This window comes from Bombina bombina, chromosome 3 (genome assembly GCF_027579735.1).
Source record: "Bombina bombina isolate aBomBom1 chromosome 3, aBomBom1.pri, whole genome shotgun sequence".
NCBI lineage: Eukaryota > Metazoa > Chordata > Amphibia > Anura > Bombinatoridae > Bombina > Bombina bombina.
This window is the reverse complement of record NC_069501.1, coordinates 660061935-660079210: the sequence shown is the minus strand read 5'-3', so window position 1 is coordinate 660079210 and position 17276 is coordinate 660061935. Positions and strand designations below refer to the sequence as shown.

Sequence of the window (17276 nt, the reverse complement as noted above, 5' to 3'; positions counted from 1 at the left end):
ATTCTTACAATATCCTAGAAAATTCACGACTGTACAAAAAAAAAAATGCTGTGTATTTTAAGTAATAGTGTGAAAACTCTTTTAGTCCAAAACTGGAAATTAAGAAATATACCAGATGTGACACAATGGATACATAAGTGTAATGACTTACTTAAGATGGAGGAATATACTATATGAGGGTTAGAGGCACAGATTTGTATGCACAGCTGTCATTAATGTGGGAAACCTATATTGAACCTAGATTTGTGAACCAGGTCCAGGTAGATGACGAAAACCATTAATAACATACAAATAAGTAAAGTGGGGTATGTGTGTGCTGAGTAGATAATTCATAGGAGACGTGGGTTAATAGGCTATGCGCCCTCCTCATAGTAAACCTAGTCTGGCTGGCAGATTGTGCTCAAAATGTTGTTATGTTAAATATATTTATTTCTTACGAAAATATATCCATTCTTTGTACTAATGTAGTCTTCATGAATGCAATTTTTTTTCTCTCTATGTACTATGTAAGAGATAACAGAATTTATGCTTACCTGATAAATTTCTTTCTCTTGTGGTGTATCCAGTCAACGGGTTCATCCTTTACTTGTGGGATATTCTCCTTCACAACAGGAAGTGGCAAAGAGAGCACACAGCAGAGCTGTCCATATAGCTCCCCCTCTAGCTCCACACCCCAGTCATTCGACCGAAGGTTAGGAAGAAAAAGGAGAAACCATAGGGTGCAGTGGTGACTGTAGTTTAAAGCAAAAATCTACCTAATAGCCAGGGCGGGCCGTGGACTGGATACACCACAAGAGAAAGAAATTTATCAGGAAAGCATAAATTTTGTTTTCTCTTGTAAGGTGTATCCAGTCCACGGGTTCATCCTTTACTTGTGGGATACCAATATCAAAGCTTTAGGACACGGATGAAGGGAGGGGAACAAGACAGGTACCTTAAACGGAAGGCACCACTGCTTGTAAAACCTTTCTCCCAAAATAGCCTCCGAAGAAGCAAAAGTATCGAATTTGTAAAATTTGGAAAAAGTATGCAGCGAAGACCAAGTCGCTGCCTTACAAATCTGTTCAACAGAAGCCTCATTTTTAAAAGCCCATGTGGAAGCTACTGCTCTGGTAGAATGAGCAGTAATTTGTTTCGGGAGGCTGCTGGCCAGCAGTCTCATAGGCCAAACGGATGATGCTTTTCAGCCAAAAGGAAAAGAGAGGCAGCAGTCACCTTCTGACCTCTCCTCTTACCAGAATAGATAACAATGAAGTTGTTTGTCTGAAATCCTTAGTTGCTTGTAAATAGAACTTTAAAGCACAAACCACATCAAGATTGTGTAACAGACATTCCTTCTTTGAAGAAGGATTAGGGACACAGAGAAGGAACAGCAATTTCCTGGTTAATATTCTCATTAGACACAACCTTAGGAAGAAAACCGGGGTTGGTACGCAAAACTACCTTATCTGCATGGAAAACCAGGTAAGGTGAATCACACTGTAAAGCAGATAACTCTGACACTCTTCGAGCAGAAGAGATAGCTACCAAAAACAAACTTTCCAAGATAAAAGTTTAATATCAATGGAATGTAAAGGTTCAAATGGAACCCCTTGTAGAACTGAAAGAACTAAATTCAGACTCCATGGCGGAGCCACAGGTCTATAAACAGGCTTGATTCTGACTAAAGCCTGACTAAACGCTTGAACGTCTGCCAGACGTTTGTTGTAAAAGAATAGACAAAGCAGATATCTGTCCTTTTAAGGAACTAGCTGATAATCCTTTCTCCAATCCTTCTTGGAGAAAGGACAATATCCTGGGAATCCTAATCTTACTCCATGAGTAACCCTTGGATTCGCACCAACAAAGATATTTTCGCCAAATCTTATGGTAGATTTTCCTCGGTGACAGGCTTTCTAGCCTGAATCAGGGTATCAATAACCGACTCAGAGAAACCACGCTTTGATAGAATTAGGCATTCATCTCCAAGCAGTCAGACGCAGAGAAATTAGATTTGGATGTTTGAAAGGACCTTGTGTTAGAAGGTCCTGCCTCATTGGCAGTGTCCATGGTGGAACAGATGACATGTCCACTAGGTCTGCATACCAGGTCCTGCGTGGCCACGCAGGCGCTATTAGAATCACCGACGCCCTCTCCTGATTGATTCTGGCAACCAGACGAGGGAGGAGAGGAAACGGTGGAAAAACATAGGCCAGATTGAAGGACCAAGGCGCTGCTAGAGCATCTATCAGCACCGCCTGAGGATCCCGGGACCTGGACCCGTAAAGAGGAAGCTTGTGTTCTGACAGGACGCCATCAGATCCAACTCTGGAGTGCCCCATAGCTGAGACAGCTGGGCAAATACCTCCGGGTGGAGTTCCCACTCCCCCGGGTTGAAAAGTTTGACGACTTAGAAAATCCGCCTCCCAGTTGTCTACTCCTGGGATGTGAATTGCTGAGAGATGGCAAGAGTGATCCTCCGTCAACCTGATTATTTTGGTTACTTCCATCATTGCTAGGGAACTCCTTGTTCCCCCTTGATGATTGACGTAAGCTACAGTCGTGATGTTGTCCGACTGAAATCTGATGAATTTGGCCGCAGCTAGCTGAGGCCATGCCTGAAGCGCGTTGAATATCGCCCTCAGTTCCAGAATGTTTATCGGGAGAAGAGCTTCTTCCCGAGACCATAAGCACTGAGCTATCAGGGAGTCCCAGACTGCACCCCAGCCCAACAGACTGGCGTCGGTCGTTACAATGATCCACTCTGGTCTGCGGAAACACATTCCCTAAACCAGGTGATCCTGAGACAACCACCAGAGAAGAGAATCTCTGGTCCCCTGGTCCAACTGTATTTGAGGAGACAAATCTGCATAATCCCCATTCCACTGTTTGAGCATGCATAGTTGCAGTGGTCTGAGGTGTATCTGAGCAAAAGGGACTATGTCCATTGCCGCTACCATTAGTCCAATTGTCTCCATGCACTGAGCTACAGATGGCCGAGGAATGGAATGAAGAGCTCGGCAAGTGGTTAAGAGTTTTAACTTTCTGACCTCCGTCAGAAATATTTTCATTTCTACCGAGTCTAATAGAGTTCCTAGGAAGGAAACTCTTGTAAGGGGGGAGAGAGAACTCTTTTCGATTTTCACCTTCCACCCGTGAGACCTCAGAAAGGCCAATACAATTTCCGTGTGAGACTTGGCTCTTTGGAAAGTCGACGCCCTGAATTAAGATGTCGTCTAGATAAGGCGCACTGCTATGCCCCGCGGTCTTAGAACCACCAGGAGGGACCCTAGCACCTTTGTGAAAATTATGGGAGCAGTGGCCAACCCGAAAGGAAGAGCCACAAACTGATAATGCTTGTCCAGAGGCGAATCTGAGAAACTGGTGATGATCTTTGTGGATAGGAATGTGCAGATACGCATCCTTTAGATCCACGGTAGTATATATTGACCCTCCTGGATCAATGGTAAGATTGTCCGAACGGTCTCCATCTTGAATGATGGGACTCTGAGGAATTTGTTTAGAATTTTGAGATCCAGGATTGGTCTGAAAGTTCCTTCTTTTTTGGGAACCACAAACAGGTTTGAGTAAAAACCCAGCCCTTGTTCCGCAATTGGAACTGGGTGGATCACTCCCATTGTATGTAGGTCTTCTACACAGTGTAAGAACGCCTCTTTCTTTGTCTGGTCTGTAGACAGACGAGAAATGTAGAACCTTCCCCCTTGGAGGGGAGTCCTTGAATTCTAGAAGATATCCCTGGGATACAATCTCTAAGGCCCCAGGGATCATGTACATCTCTTGCCCAGGCCTGAGCGAAGAGAGAGAGTCTGCCCCCTACTAGATCCGGTCCCGGATCTGGGGGCTACCCCATCATGCTGTCTTGGAGGCAGCTGCAGGCTTCTTGGCCTGTTTACCCTTGTTCCAGCCCTGGTAAGGTTTCCAGGCTGACCTGGGTTGTGAAGCGTTACCCTCTTGCTTTGTAGCAGGGGAGGATGAAGCGGGACCGCTCCTGAAATTCTGAAAGGAATGAAAATTATTTTGTTTGTTCTTTATCTTAAAGGACTTGTCCTGAGGGAGAGCATGGCCTTTTCCCCCAGTGATTTCTGAAATAATCTCTTTCAATTCAGGCCCGAAAAGGGTCTTTCCTTTGAAAGGGATGTTCAAGAGTTTGGATTTTGACGACACATCGGCCGACCAGGACTTTAGCCATAACGCCCTGCGCGCTAAAATGGCGAAACCTGAATTCTTTGCCGCTAACTTAGCTATTTGGAAAGCGGCATCTGTGATAAAAGAATTAGCCATCTTAAGAACCTTAATTCTGTCCATAATGTCCTCATATGAGGTCTTCGTCTGGAGCGCATCTTCCAGCGCCTCGAACCAGAAAGCAGCTGCAGTGGTTACAGGAACAATGCACACAATAGGTTGGAGAAGAAAACCTTGTTGAACAAAAATTTTCTTAAGTAAACCCTCTAATTTTTTATCCATAGGGTCTTTAAAAGCACAACTGTCTTCAATTGGTATGGTTTGTGCGTTTAGCAAGTGAAGAAACAGCCCCCTCCACCTTAGGGACTGTCTGCCACGAGTCCCACATGGGGTCAGATATGGGGAACATTTCTTAAAAACAGGAGGGGGAACAAAGGGAATACCTGGTCTATCCCACTCCCTAGTAACGATATCCGCAATCCTCTTAGGGACCAGAAACACATCAGTGTAAACAGGAACTTCTAGGTACTTGTCCATTTTACACAATTTTTCTGGAACCACCATAGGGTCGCAGTCATCCAGAGTAACTAATACCTCCCTGACCAATAAGCGGAGGTGTTCTAGTTTAAATTTAAAAGCCAACGTATCTGAATCTGTCTGAGGAGCAACCTTTCCCAAATCGGAAATTTCTCCCTCAGACAGCAAATCCCTCGCCCCCACTTCAGAGCGTTGTGAGGGTATATCGGATACGGCTACTAAAGCGTCAGAATGCTCAGAATCTGTTCTTAAAACAGAGCTATCACGCTTTGCAGGTAACACGGGCAGTTTAGATAAAAACACTGAGAGGGTATTATTCATAACTGCCGCCAATTCTTGCAAGGTAAAAGAGTTAGACGCACTAGAGGTGCTAGGCGTCGCTTGAGCGGGCGTAACTGGTTGTGACACTTGGGGAGAGGTTGACGGGCTAACCTCGTTACCTTCTGTCTGAGAATCATCTTGGGCCACATTTTTAAGTGAAACAATATGTTCTTTAAAGTGTATAGACATATCAGTACAAGTGGGACACATTCTGAGAGGGGGTTCCACCATGGCTTCTAAACACATTGAACAAGGATTTTCCTTGGTGTCAGACATGTTTAACAGACTAGAAAGTAACACAAACAGGCTTGGAAAACACTTTAATCAAGTAAAAAAACACACTTTGAAAAAAACGTTACTGTGCCTTTAACAGATAAAAAGGGCAAACAATTTTTCCAAACAGTGAAAAATGCAGCAAACTTTTCAAAATTTTTACAGTATGTACCTAAAGCATTAGTAAGATTGCACCACTAGCAATAAAAACGATTAACCCCTTAATGCCCAAACAGGATCGACAGTAAGCCAACAAACCGGTTAAAAAACCTTCAGCACCTTGCCACAGCTCTGCTGTGGGCCCTACCTGCCCCTTAGGAACCAGATTTGTGGGGGAAAAAGCTTCTTATAGGCCCTCAAACTGCAGCAGGACCCTCCATGTGAAACAGCTGAACGTCTAGTCAAAAATTAACTGCGCATCTGAGGCGCAAAATTAGGCCCCTCCCACCTTACTCCGGTGCTGTGAGGCCTAAAGAAACACTCCTAAGAGCTTTAATAATAGCCATGTGGGTAACAACCCCTGAAAGAAACCCAAAGGAACCTTCAAAGTGTCTCAAAAAACAATATTTTCAATAAAAAAACCGTTTTACTTTAAGTAGTGTCAACCAGCATAAACTAGCCCTGTTTTGTAAGCTTGCAATTCCTTACTGAGTCTCTGAATACAGCTTACCCTTCCCTCATGGGGATATTATCAGTCTTTTCCAGCATTATCACAGTCTTGTCTAGAAAAAAATGGCGCTGAACATACCTTATTGCAGGCCTAACCTGCAAACCGTTCCCCCCAACTGAAGTTTTCTTGTACTCCTCTGTCCTTTTGTGGGAACAGCAGTGATTTTAGTTACAACATGCTAAAATCATCTTCCTCCCTGCAGAAATCTTCATCTCCTTTCTGCTAGAGAGTAAATAGTACACATCGGTACCCATTTAAAATAACAAACTTTTGCTTGTAGAAAATAAAAACTACAATTCTAACACCACATTCACTTTACCCTTCCGATTGCTTAGAGCCGGCAAAGAGAATGACTGGGGGGTGGAGCTAGAGGGGGGAGCTATATGGGACAGCTCTGCTGTGTGCTCTCTTTGCCACTTCCTCTTGGGAAGGAGAATATCCCACAAGTAAAGGATGAACCCGTGGACTGGATACACCTTACAAGAGAAACATCTATGTCGGCTACTGTTTATATATGTGATTCTTGTTTTTTAATATGGATGTTCAATAAAAAAATTATTAAAAAAAAAAAAAAAGAGAGTGCCCTCAGTCAGGAAAATGTGAACAGTCAGCAGACAGTCCAGATTCCATATGATCCGTTGTGGTGCCTGTCCCAGGTAGGTGTCTTTCAGTATCTGGGCCAGGTGGATGAGGGCCAGCATTTGCACGTCTTGGGAATTCTGGTGGTTAAATGGAAATCTGTAAAGCTTCACAGAAGTGGGGTAGGTCCTCTTTGGTCTTGAAGACGGCCGTGATATTTCCTCTGGTTGCAATAAGGCTGACTGGAAAAGCCCATCTGTAGGCAATTTTCTGTTCCGTAAGATAGTGGTGATGTAGTTGAGTTCTCTCCTTTTTTTGTAGAGTGGATGGGGTTGAGGTCTGCAAATATTTGGATATGATTACCAGCGTGCGTGATATCTTGTTTCTGCCTGGAATGTTTCAGGATCTCTTCCTTGTCTTTAAAGTAAACTAGCTTGATAAAGACATCTCTTGGGGGTGCTTTAGGTGGAGGTTTAGCACCAAAGTGCGCAATGCGCTTTTTCAAAGATCAAATCTGGTGCACTATTATCCCCCTTAACTGTCCGAAATAACGCTTGGAGGCAACCCTCCAAAGCTGCTGGTTGAATGGTCTCTGGTATTCCACGTATCCAGAGATTGTTTCTCCTTCCATGTTGTCTAGATCCTCCACTCTCTCCAGAAGGTGGTGAATAGTTTCATCTAGTTCATAAATCAGGCAGGATATATGTTGGATGTCATTGTCCATTGCGTTATGGTTTTCTTTCAAAGTGACGACTCTTTGCGTCACTCTTGTCAAGTCTCTTTTCAAATCACCATACCAGGTTTTAACCTCTGACAATTATTTCCTTGATGTCATCTTTGGTGTGAAGTGGTAATAGATCTTCTGCGTGAGTCCTATGGAGTTTAGTGTTGGAGAGGGTTGGGCCTGTGGTGGATCCAGTTGCAGATTGTTGTTTAGAGCAGTGGAAGAAGAGGCCAAACTGGGATCAATTGGTTTTAGATATTGTTGTAGCATTCTGGAATTTGATGCACCATCAGGCTTGTTAGATTTGCGACCTGGCATGATCTGTATATTGCTGGGACTTAGAAGCATATAGAAATTCGATATTTACAATTATTTTTGATGGATTGGGAGCTCTGCGTGTGGACTAGCTGAACCACTTAGAAAACCGGTGGGTAAGGCACTTGGATAAAAGGAAATGATGCTGCAAAAGCTTAGCCCACAATTGCTGGCTGCACTGTTTATTATGGTGCCTTAATGGGCCCAAGTATACTGCAGGTTTATAGCTGTTATAGTTCAGTTTATTCCAGTGGTATAGGGGGTAAGCTTCTGCAGTGCTGTGTGACTCTGGCTCTGCAAAATTGTCGGCCCCCAGTTACTAGACCCTCTTTATAAAGGTTGTCTCCCTTCTTTTAATGTAGTAATTTTTTTTTCCTTGTTTATACCTCTCTCCTTGCCATGTATGTTTTAGAGAGGGCAAAAGGATCTTTTTATTTTATTATCAGGTTATCTTAATAAAATCTCCTATAATATGCAATAGATATTATTATTTGGAGAGGAGCTATTTTTATTTATGTCCCTCCGTTTCTGTGAGCAGGGGATGGTTAGGTGTCTGGTAATTGTGGCCAGGTTTATTAGTTATCCCCTGTGTGAGCGGCTGTCTGGCTTGCTTACTCACGCTAAGTGAAGTACTAAGTGGGGCCCATCCGTTACGGGCCTCTCTACAGGCCGTTAATGCTCTTCCAGGGGATCCTCCACAGGCGGATGTATGTACTATACCGCTCGGTCACAGCAGGGCGTCTTGCGCAGTGTGCGGATTGAGTGATGGCCGCGATATTACTATTGGAGCTTGACAATCTGTGGTGTGGTTGTGGCCCAGCTAGATCGTGACTTCGGCTGTTTGTGTCCAGCTCCTATCCGCCCAGGTTCTTTAGGTGCTAGGGGGAAGAGGGGACTCTCTAGTGTAGAATTATTTTTTTTTATATTGTTGGCTAATCGGTCGGGTTTGGGCAGCGTGGGCCTAGGAGCTATTGTCTGAGGCTGCCATTTCACAGAACCGGCCAAGCTCCGCCCCCCATCTATGTCCTATTTTTTATATCTGTCCTGAATAAGTATCCTTGATAAAAACATGTTATATGTCCTAAATAGGATCCAAAAGAGGATTAACCTCTTAAGTGCTGTTGTCCTTCAATACCTAGAAGGAAACATAATTTATGCTTACCTGATAAATTCCTTTCTTCTGTTGTGTGATCAGTCCACGGGGTCATCATTACTTCTGGGATATTATCTGCTCCCCTACAGGAAGTGCAAGAGGATTCACCAGCAGAGTTGCTATATAGCTCCTCCCCTCTACGTCACCTCCAGTCATTCGACCAAAGACCAACGAGAAAGGAGAAGCCAAGGGTGTAGTGGTGACTGGAGTATAATTTAAAAAATATTTACCTGCCTTAAAAAACAGGGCGGGCCGTGGACTGATCACACAACAGAAGAAAGGAATTTATCAGGTAAGCATAAATTATGTTTTCTTCTGTTATGTGTGATCAGTCCACGGGTCATCATTACTTCTGGGATACCAATACCAAAGCAAAAGTACACGGATGACGGGAGGGATAGGCAGGCTCATTATGCAGAAGGAACCACTGCCTGAAGAACCTTTCTCCCAAAAATAGCCTCCGAAGAGAGCAAAAGTGTCAAATTTGTAAAATTTGGAAAAAGTATGAAGCGAAGACCAAGTTGCAGCCTTGCAAATCTGTTCAACAGAGGCCTCATTCTTAAAGGCCCAAGTGGAAGCCACAGCTCTAGTAGAATGAGCTGTAATTCTTTCAGGAGGCTGCTGTCCAGCAGTCTCATAGGCTAAACGAATTATGCTACGAAGCCAGAAGGAGAGAGAGGTAGCCGAAGCCTTATGACCTCTCCTCTGACCAGAGTACACGACAAACAGGGAAGACGTTTGTCGAAAATCCTTAGTTGCTGCAAGTAGAACTTGAGGGCACGAACTACATCCAGATTGTGTAGAAGACGTTCCTTCTTTGAAGAAGGATTTGGACACAAGGATGGAACAACAATCTCTTGATTGATATTCCTAGTTAGTGACTACCCTTAGGTAAGAACCCAGGTTTAGTACGCAGAACTACCTTGTCTGAGTGAAAGATCAGATAGGAGAATCACAATGTAAGGCTGATAACTCAGAGACTCTTCGAGCCGATGAAATAGCCATTAAAAACAGAACTTTCCAAGATAACAATTTTATATCAATGGAATGAAGGGGTTCAAACGGAACACCCTGTAAAACGTTAAGAACTAAGTTTAAACTCCATGGCGGGAGCAACAGTTTTAAACACAGGCTTGATCCTAGCTAAAGCTTGACAAAAAGCCTGGACGTCTGGATTTTCTGACAGACGCCTGTGTAACAAGATGGACAGAGCTGAGATCTGTCCCCTTTAATGAGCTAGCCGATAAACCCTTTCTAAACCTTCTTGTAGAAAGGACAATATCCTAGGAATCCTAACCTTACTCCAGGAGTAATCTTTGGATTCACACCAGTATAGGTATTTACGCCATATCTTATGTAAATCCTTCTGGTAACAGGCTTCCTAGCCTGTATCAGGGTATCAATAAACCGACTCAGAAAAACCACGTTTTGATAAAATCAAGCGTTCAATTTCCAAGCAGTCAGCTTCAGAGAAGTTAGATTTTGATGTTTGAATGGACCCCTGTATCAGAAGGTCCCTGTCTTAGAGGTAGAGACCAAGGCGGACAGGATGACATGTCCACTAGATCTGCATACCAAGTCTGCGTGGCCAGCAGGCGCTATTAGAATCACTGATGCTCTCTCCTGTTTGTTTTGGCAATCAATCGAGGAAGCAGCGGGAAGGGTGGAAACACAATAAGCCATCCCGAAGTTCCAAGGTGCTGTCAAAGCATCTATCAGAACCGCTCCCGGATCCCTGGATCCTGGATCCCGTAGCGAGGAAGTTTGGCGTTCTGCGAGAGACGCCATGAGATCTATCTCTGGTTTGCCCAACGTCGAAGTATTTGGGCAAAGACCTCCGCCCACTCCCCCCCGGATGAAAAGTCTGGCGACTCAAGAAATCCGCCTCCCAGTTCTCCACTCCCGGGATGTGGATTGCTGACAGGTGGCAAGAGTGAGACTCTGCCCAGCGAATTATCTTTGATACTTCCCATCATTGCTAGGGGAGCTTCTTGTCCCTCCTTGATGGTTGATGTACGCTACAGTCTTGATGTTGTCCGACTGAAACCTGATGAACCCCCGAGTTTTTAACTGGGGCCAAGCCAGAAGGGCATTGAGAACTGCTCTTAATTCAGAATGTTTATTGGTAGAGACTTTCCTCCTGACTCCATTGTCCCTGAGCCTTCAGAGAATTCCAGACAGCGCCCCCAACCTAGTAGGCTGGCGTCTGTTGTTACAATTGTCCAGTCCGGCCTGCTGGAATGGCATCCCCCTGGACAGATGTGGCGAGAAAGCCACCATAGAAGAGAGTTTCTGGTCTCTTGATCCAGATTCAGAGTAGGGGACAAGTCTGAGTAATCCCCATTCACTGACTTAGCATGCACAATTGCAGCGGTCTGAGATGTAGACGTGCAAAGGGAACTATGTCCATTGCTGCTACCATTAAGCCGATCACCTCCCATGCATTGAGCTACTGACGGGAGTTGAATGGAATGAAGGACACGGCATGCATTAGAAGCTTTGTTAATCTGTCTTCTGTCAGATAAATCTTCATTTCCACAGAATCTAATAAGAGTCCCTAAGAATGGAACTCTTTGTGAGAGGAAAAAGAGAACTCTTCTTTTCGTTCACTTTCCATCCATTGCGACCTTAGAAATGCCAGAAACTAACACTGTATGAGACTTGGCAGTTTGAAAGCTTGAAGCTTGTATCCAGAATGTCGTCTAGGTACGGAGCTACCGAAATTCCCTCGCGGGTCTTAGTACCGCCAGAAGGGCACCCAGAACCTTTGTGAAGATTCTTGGAGCCGTAGCCAATCCGAATGGAAGAGCTACAAACTGGTAATGCCATGTCTAAGAAGGCAAACCTTAGATACCGGTAATGATCTTTGTGAATCGGTAATGTGAAGGTAAGCATCCTTTAAATCCACTTGTGGTCATGTACTGACCCTTTTGGATCATGGGTAAGATTGTCCGAATAGTTTCCATTTTGAACGATGGAACTCTTAGGAATTTGTTTAGGATCTTTAAATCCAAGATTGGCTGAAATGTTCCCTCTTTTTTGGGAAACCACCAAACAGGTTTGAGATAAAACCCTTGTCCTTGTTCCGATCCGCGGAACCGGATGATCACTCCCATTAATAACAGATCTTGTACACAGCGTAGAAACGCTTCTTTCTTTATCTGGTTTGTTGACAACCTTGACAGATGAAATCTCCCTCTTGGGGAGAGAATTTGAAGTCTAGAAGGTATCCCTGAGATATGATCTCTAGCGCCCAGGGATCCTGAACATCTCTTGCCCAAGCCTGGGCGAAGAGAGAAGAGTCTGCCCCCCCACTAGATCCGAGTCCCGGATCGGGGGCCCTCGTTTCATGCTGTCTTTGGGGCAGCAGCAGGTTTCCTGGCCTGCTTGCCCTTGTTCCAGGACTGGTTAGGTTCCAGCCTTGTCTGTAACGAGCAACAGCTCCTTCCTGTTTTGGTGCAGTGGAAGTTGATGCTGCTCCTGCTTTGAAATTCCGAAAGGGACGAAAAATTAGACTGTCTAGCCTTAGCTTGGCTTTGTCTTGAGGCAGGGCGTGGCCCTTACCTCCTGTAATGTCAGCGATAATTTCTTTCAAACCGGGCCCAAATAAAGTTTGCCCCTTTGAAAGGTATATTAAGTAATTTGGACTTAGAAGTTACATCAGCTGACCAGGATTTTAGCCACAGCGCCCTACGTGCCTGAATGGCGAATCCTGAGTTCTTAGCCGTAAGTTTGGTTAAATGTACTACGGCCTCCGAAATGAATGACTTAGCTAGTTTAAGGACTCTAAGCCTGTCCGTAATGTCGTCCAGCGTAGCTGGAACTAAGGTTCTCTTCCAGAGACTCAATCCAAAATGCTGCCGCAGCCGTAATCGGCGCGATGCATGCAAGGGGGTTTGTAATATAAAACCTTGTGAACAAACATTATCTTAAGTAACCCTCTAATTTCTTATCCATAGGATCTGAAAAAGCACAGCTATCCCTCCACCGGGATAGTGGTTCGCTTAGCTAAAGTAGACAACTGCTCCCTCCACCTTAGGGACCGTTTGCCCATAAGTCCCGTGGGGTTTTTCCGGGGTTGGCGTCTATTGGAAACATCTTTCTAAATATTGGAGGGGGTGAGAACGGCACACCGGGGTCTATCCCACTCTTAGTAACAAGTTCAGTTAATCTCTTAGGTATAGGAAAAACGTCAGTACTCGCCGGGTACCGCAAAAGTATTTATCCAACCTACACAATTTCTCTGGTATTGCAACAGTGTTACAATCGTTAAGAGCCGCTAAGACCTCCCCTAGTAATACACGGAGGTTTCCAATTTAAATTTAAAATTTGAAATATCTGAATCCAATCTGCTTGGATCAGAACCGTCACCCACAGAATGAAGCTCTCCGTCCTCATGCTCTGCAAGCTGTGACGCAGTATCAGACATGGCCTAGAATTATCAGCGCACCTCTGTTCTCACCCCAGAGTGATCACGCTTGCCTCTTAGTTCGGTAATTTAGCCAAAACTTCAGTCATAACAGTAGCCATATCTTGTAATGTTATCTGTAATGGCAGCCCAGATGTACTAGGCGCCATAATATCACGCACCTCCAGGGCGGGAGATGCAGGGTACTGACACGTGAGGCGAGTTAGTCGGCATAACTCTCCCCTCGCTGTTTGGTGAAATTTGTTCAATTTGTACAGATTGGCGTTTATTTAAAGTAGCATCAATACAGTTACGTACATAAATTTCTATTGGGCTCCACCTTGGCATTGGAACAAATGACACAGGTATCTTCCTCTGAATCTAGACATGTTTAACACACTAGCAATAAACATGCAACTTGGTAACAATCTTATTTAACAAAAACGTACTGTGCCTCAAAGAAGCACTAAACGATTAAATGACAGTTGAAATAATGAACTGAAAAACAGTTAAAGCATCAATTCTTTAAAAACAACACAAACTTTTAGCAAAGGTTTGTTCCCAATTAGTAAAGTAAAACTAATTAAATTTGAAACATAAAAATTACAGAGCAACGTTTTTAAATCACAGTCACTATATTAAGTCTCCACAGCTCTGCTGAGAGAATCTACCTCCCTTCAAAGAAGTTTGAAGACCCCTGAGTTCCTGTTAGAGATGAACCGGATCATGCAGAAAATACAAGAGTAACTGACTGGAATTTTTGATGCGTAGCAAAAGAGCGCCAAAAACGGCCCCTCCCCTCATACACTCATGCTCTGCAAGCTGAGCAGTGAGAGAGAAACGAAACTGTCATAATTAAAAACAAGCAACCGCCAAGTGGAAAAATAATGCCCAAATATTTATTCACTCAGTACCTCAGAAATGCAAACGATTCTACATTCAGCAAAAAACGTTTAACATGAAAAATACCAATTAAAAGGTTTAATGTACTTTTACAGAGTAATTCCGGTGAAATACCATCCCCAGAATACTGAAGTGTAGAGTATACATACATGTCATTATAACGGTTATGGCAGGATTTTCTCATCAATTCCATTCAGAAAATAAAAACTGCTACATACCTCAATGCAGATTCAACTGCCCGCTGTCCCCTGATCTGAAGCTTTTACCTCCCTCAGATGGCCGAGAAACAGCAAATATGATCTTAACACTACTCCGGTTAAAATCATAATAAAAACTCTGGTAGATTCTTCTTCAAACTCTGCCAGAGAGGGTAATAACACGCTCCGGTGCTATTGTAAAATAACAAACTTTTGATTGAAGTTATAAAAACTAAGTATAATCGACCATAGTCCTCTCACACCTCCTATCTAGTCTTTGGGTGCAAGAGAATGACTGGAGGTGACGTAGAGGGGAGGAGCTATATAGCAACTCTGCTGGGTGAATCCTCTTGCACTTCCTGTAGGGGAGCAGATATATCCCAGAAGTAATGATGACCCGTGACTGATCACACATAACAGAAGGAAAAAGCACTTACCTTAGATCCAGCTGCAGGACAGATGTTGCTACATAGGTGTTGACAGGCACTTCACATCTCTGTCATGGACCTGTAGTAAAAGAGAGAACAGAGTAACTAACTCTGGCTTTCTGCAAAGGGTAGCAAAATGTTAAAGTAAAGCAAAGACTACCTCGCCGCCTTTTAACTGCTAAAAGCCACCACTACTTTTACTTAAGAGATTGACATGGACACAGGTAGACCCCAATCCTTGCATGCAGGGAAGAGTACCCATAAAAGGATTAAATAGATTCAGACACCAACTTCGCACAACCTCCATTGACAGAGGCAAAGAGAATGACTGGGGATTATGGGTAAGGGAAGTTACACTTAACAGCTTTGCAGGGGTGCTCTTTGCCTCCTCCTGCTGGCCAGGAATTAAATATCCCACTAGTAACTGGAATGACGTTGTGGACTCTCCATGTCATAGGAAAGAAAGGCAAATTTCCAATATATAATAAAATCATTGTTTAATGTCCATGTTTCAAATGTTACAGATCTGTCAAGTTGCCAACAAGTTGATCAGGAGTTTCGAATAGAGGACATCATGTTTTAAAGGATTCAGTAACCTCCCTATTAAAGCTATTACAATGGTCCCCAAACTATTTTTTTTGCATTTTGGGACCCCTTGGAGTACATTATGAAATCATCCAAAAGATATCAGAAGAATATACAAAAAGAGTGTTGCTAAAATATTTTGAATATTCTAACGGGTTTATGTTGAATGAAATATACCCCAAGCATATCTGTGATATCTGATAGCCTAAATTCTGAAAAAATGGGCTATGCCAATCTCAAAGTGTCTTAAGACCCTGGGGTTGTAAAAGGTATCCGTTAGAAATATTGCTAAAGCAATATCTCAGTGATGGCCACAACACAGTCTGCCATTGGCTCGTTCATAGGTCTATGCCACACTTTTACCCACGACAGTATATTGACAAAAACAATACTATGGCATGTAGAATTGCTGTGAATCACTGAGCTAGTAACATCAACCTCAAGCTAGTTGGTCAAATAATATAAACTTGTTGATAATCACAGCAGTCGCTCCTAATGAAACCTTTATCACATCCTGCAACCTAAGAAGCTGCTGCTCCTTTCTACTTTTACCACCAGAATCACACATATTAGCTTTTTTCAAATTTTTTTTTATTTTTATAATTAATTATCTTTTCATACATAAATGCGCATTTGCCTTACTGCAATCAGAACACATGCTTTTGGCCTCCTTAAAAGGAAAATGGATTCTATGATACAGGGTAGTGGTGAAACTGTGGAATTTAGTTGCATGACGTTTAATAGACAGGGTATTTGGGAAAGGAATATGTGTACTTGTGCCATGTGAGGGTATTTCTTTTTCACTCTCCCCTATCTCTTTTCTGTTTTGCCATATCCTAGTCTAATATTGACTTAACTGTAATCTTTAAGAACTTACTTTTGCTTATTGTTGAAATTGTTGCTATTAAATATATTAAAAGCCTAAGAAATGAACTTGACAGGATCATATTGGTTTAATGATACGTGTATCACTGTTACAGTTGACTACTTTGAAAAAGTCTTTGTGATCTGTGTATCACTTTTATTCACTAGTATCTGAACTTTGTGAAATTCCTGAATTCATCTTGTCATCTCTGTGACTAATGTTTTAACAATCTCTCAATAAAAAGAATTAAAATAATTTGCATATGATTTATTATATAAATAGATTTTATTTTTATTCTTACCTTTTTAAAGTATGATGCTGGTGCCATTTTAGCTCCGTTCAAAGTCTTTAAGAGAAACATTGGCCAAGAGGAGGCATTCATCTGAAACCCTGTGGAATTCAAAAGTAAAAAAAATAGCAAAAGATAGCATCATATACAGTATACATAAAAATTATGACTGTGATATTGGCAGCCACAATCTCCAATGTATCCTGGCACTAACAGTTACTATATGGCTCTACATGCTGCTGCCTTCTAGATACTCACTTCCAAATGACATACTTGAGGGGCGTGATATAGTTAGGAAGATTAGAGTAATGTTAAAGGGACAGTAAAGTGAAATTTAAACTTTCAGATAGAGCACACAATTTTAAAGGGTCAGTAGCGTCAAAATTAAACTTTCATGATTCAAATGGGGCATGCAATTTTAAACAACTTTCCAATTTACTTTTATTATCACAATTGCTTTATTTTCTTGGTATTCTTTGTTGAAAGCTGAACCTAGGTAGGCTCATATGCTAATGTCTAAGCCCTTAAAGGCCGCCTCTTATCTCAGTGCATTTTAAAAGTTTTTCACATCTAGACATGGATAGTTCATGTGTGCCATTTTTCTTTTATTTATTTTTATATTACTATTTTATTATTTTCATATTTATTATTTATTATACTCCTAGCGCACCTCTTCCTTATTAGTGATACCACTTGGTACTTCATCAAAATAAAGATATATATGTATATAGAGGGATATCAGTAACTGACTCCTCTATGGAAATATCAGTGGAAACAGAAATATTTTGTTCCACGTTTGTACTTATATAACAGTATACAATGACACCTAATATAATAAACAGTACAG

General features: G+C 42.6%; 1 protein-coding gene across 1 annotated transcript in view; it reads right to left on the bottom strand.

Moving 5' to 3' along the window:
• Positions 1–17276, bottom strand: part of SCML2 (Scm polycomb group protein like 2) — a 787256-nt gene that overhangs the window by 540737 nt on the left and 229243 nt on the right. The window contains exon 5 of the mRNA XM_053707393.1: positions 16442–16530. Coding sequence (XP_053563368.1) covers positions 16442–16530 — 89 coding nt within the window. The remainder of the gene's footprint in view (positions 1–16441; positions 16531–17276) is intronic.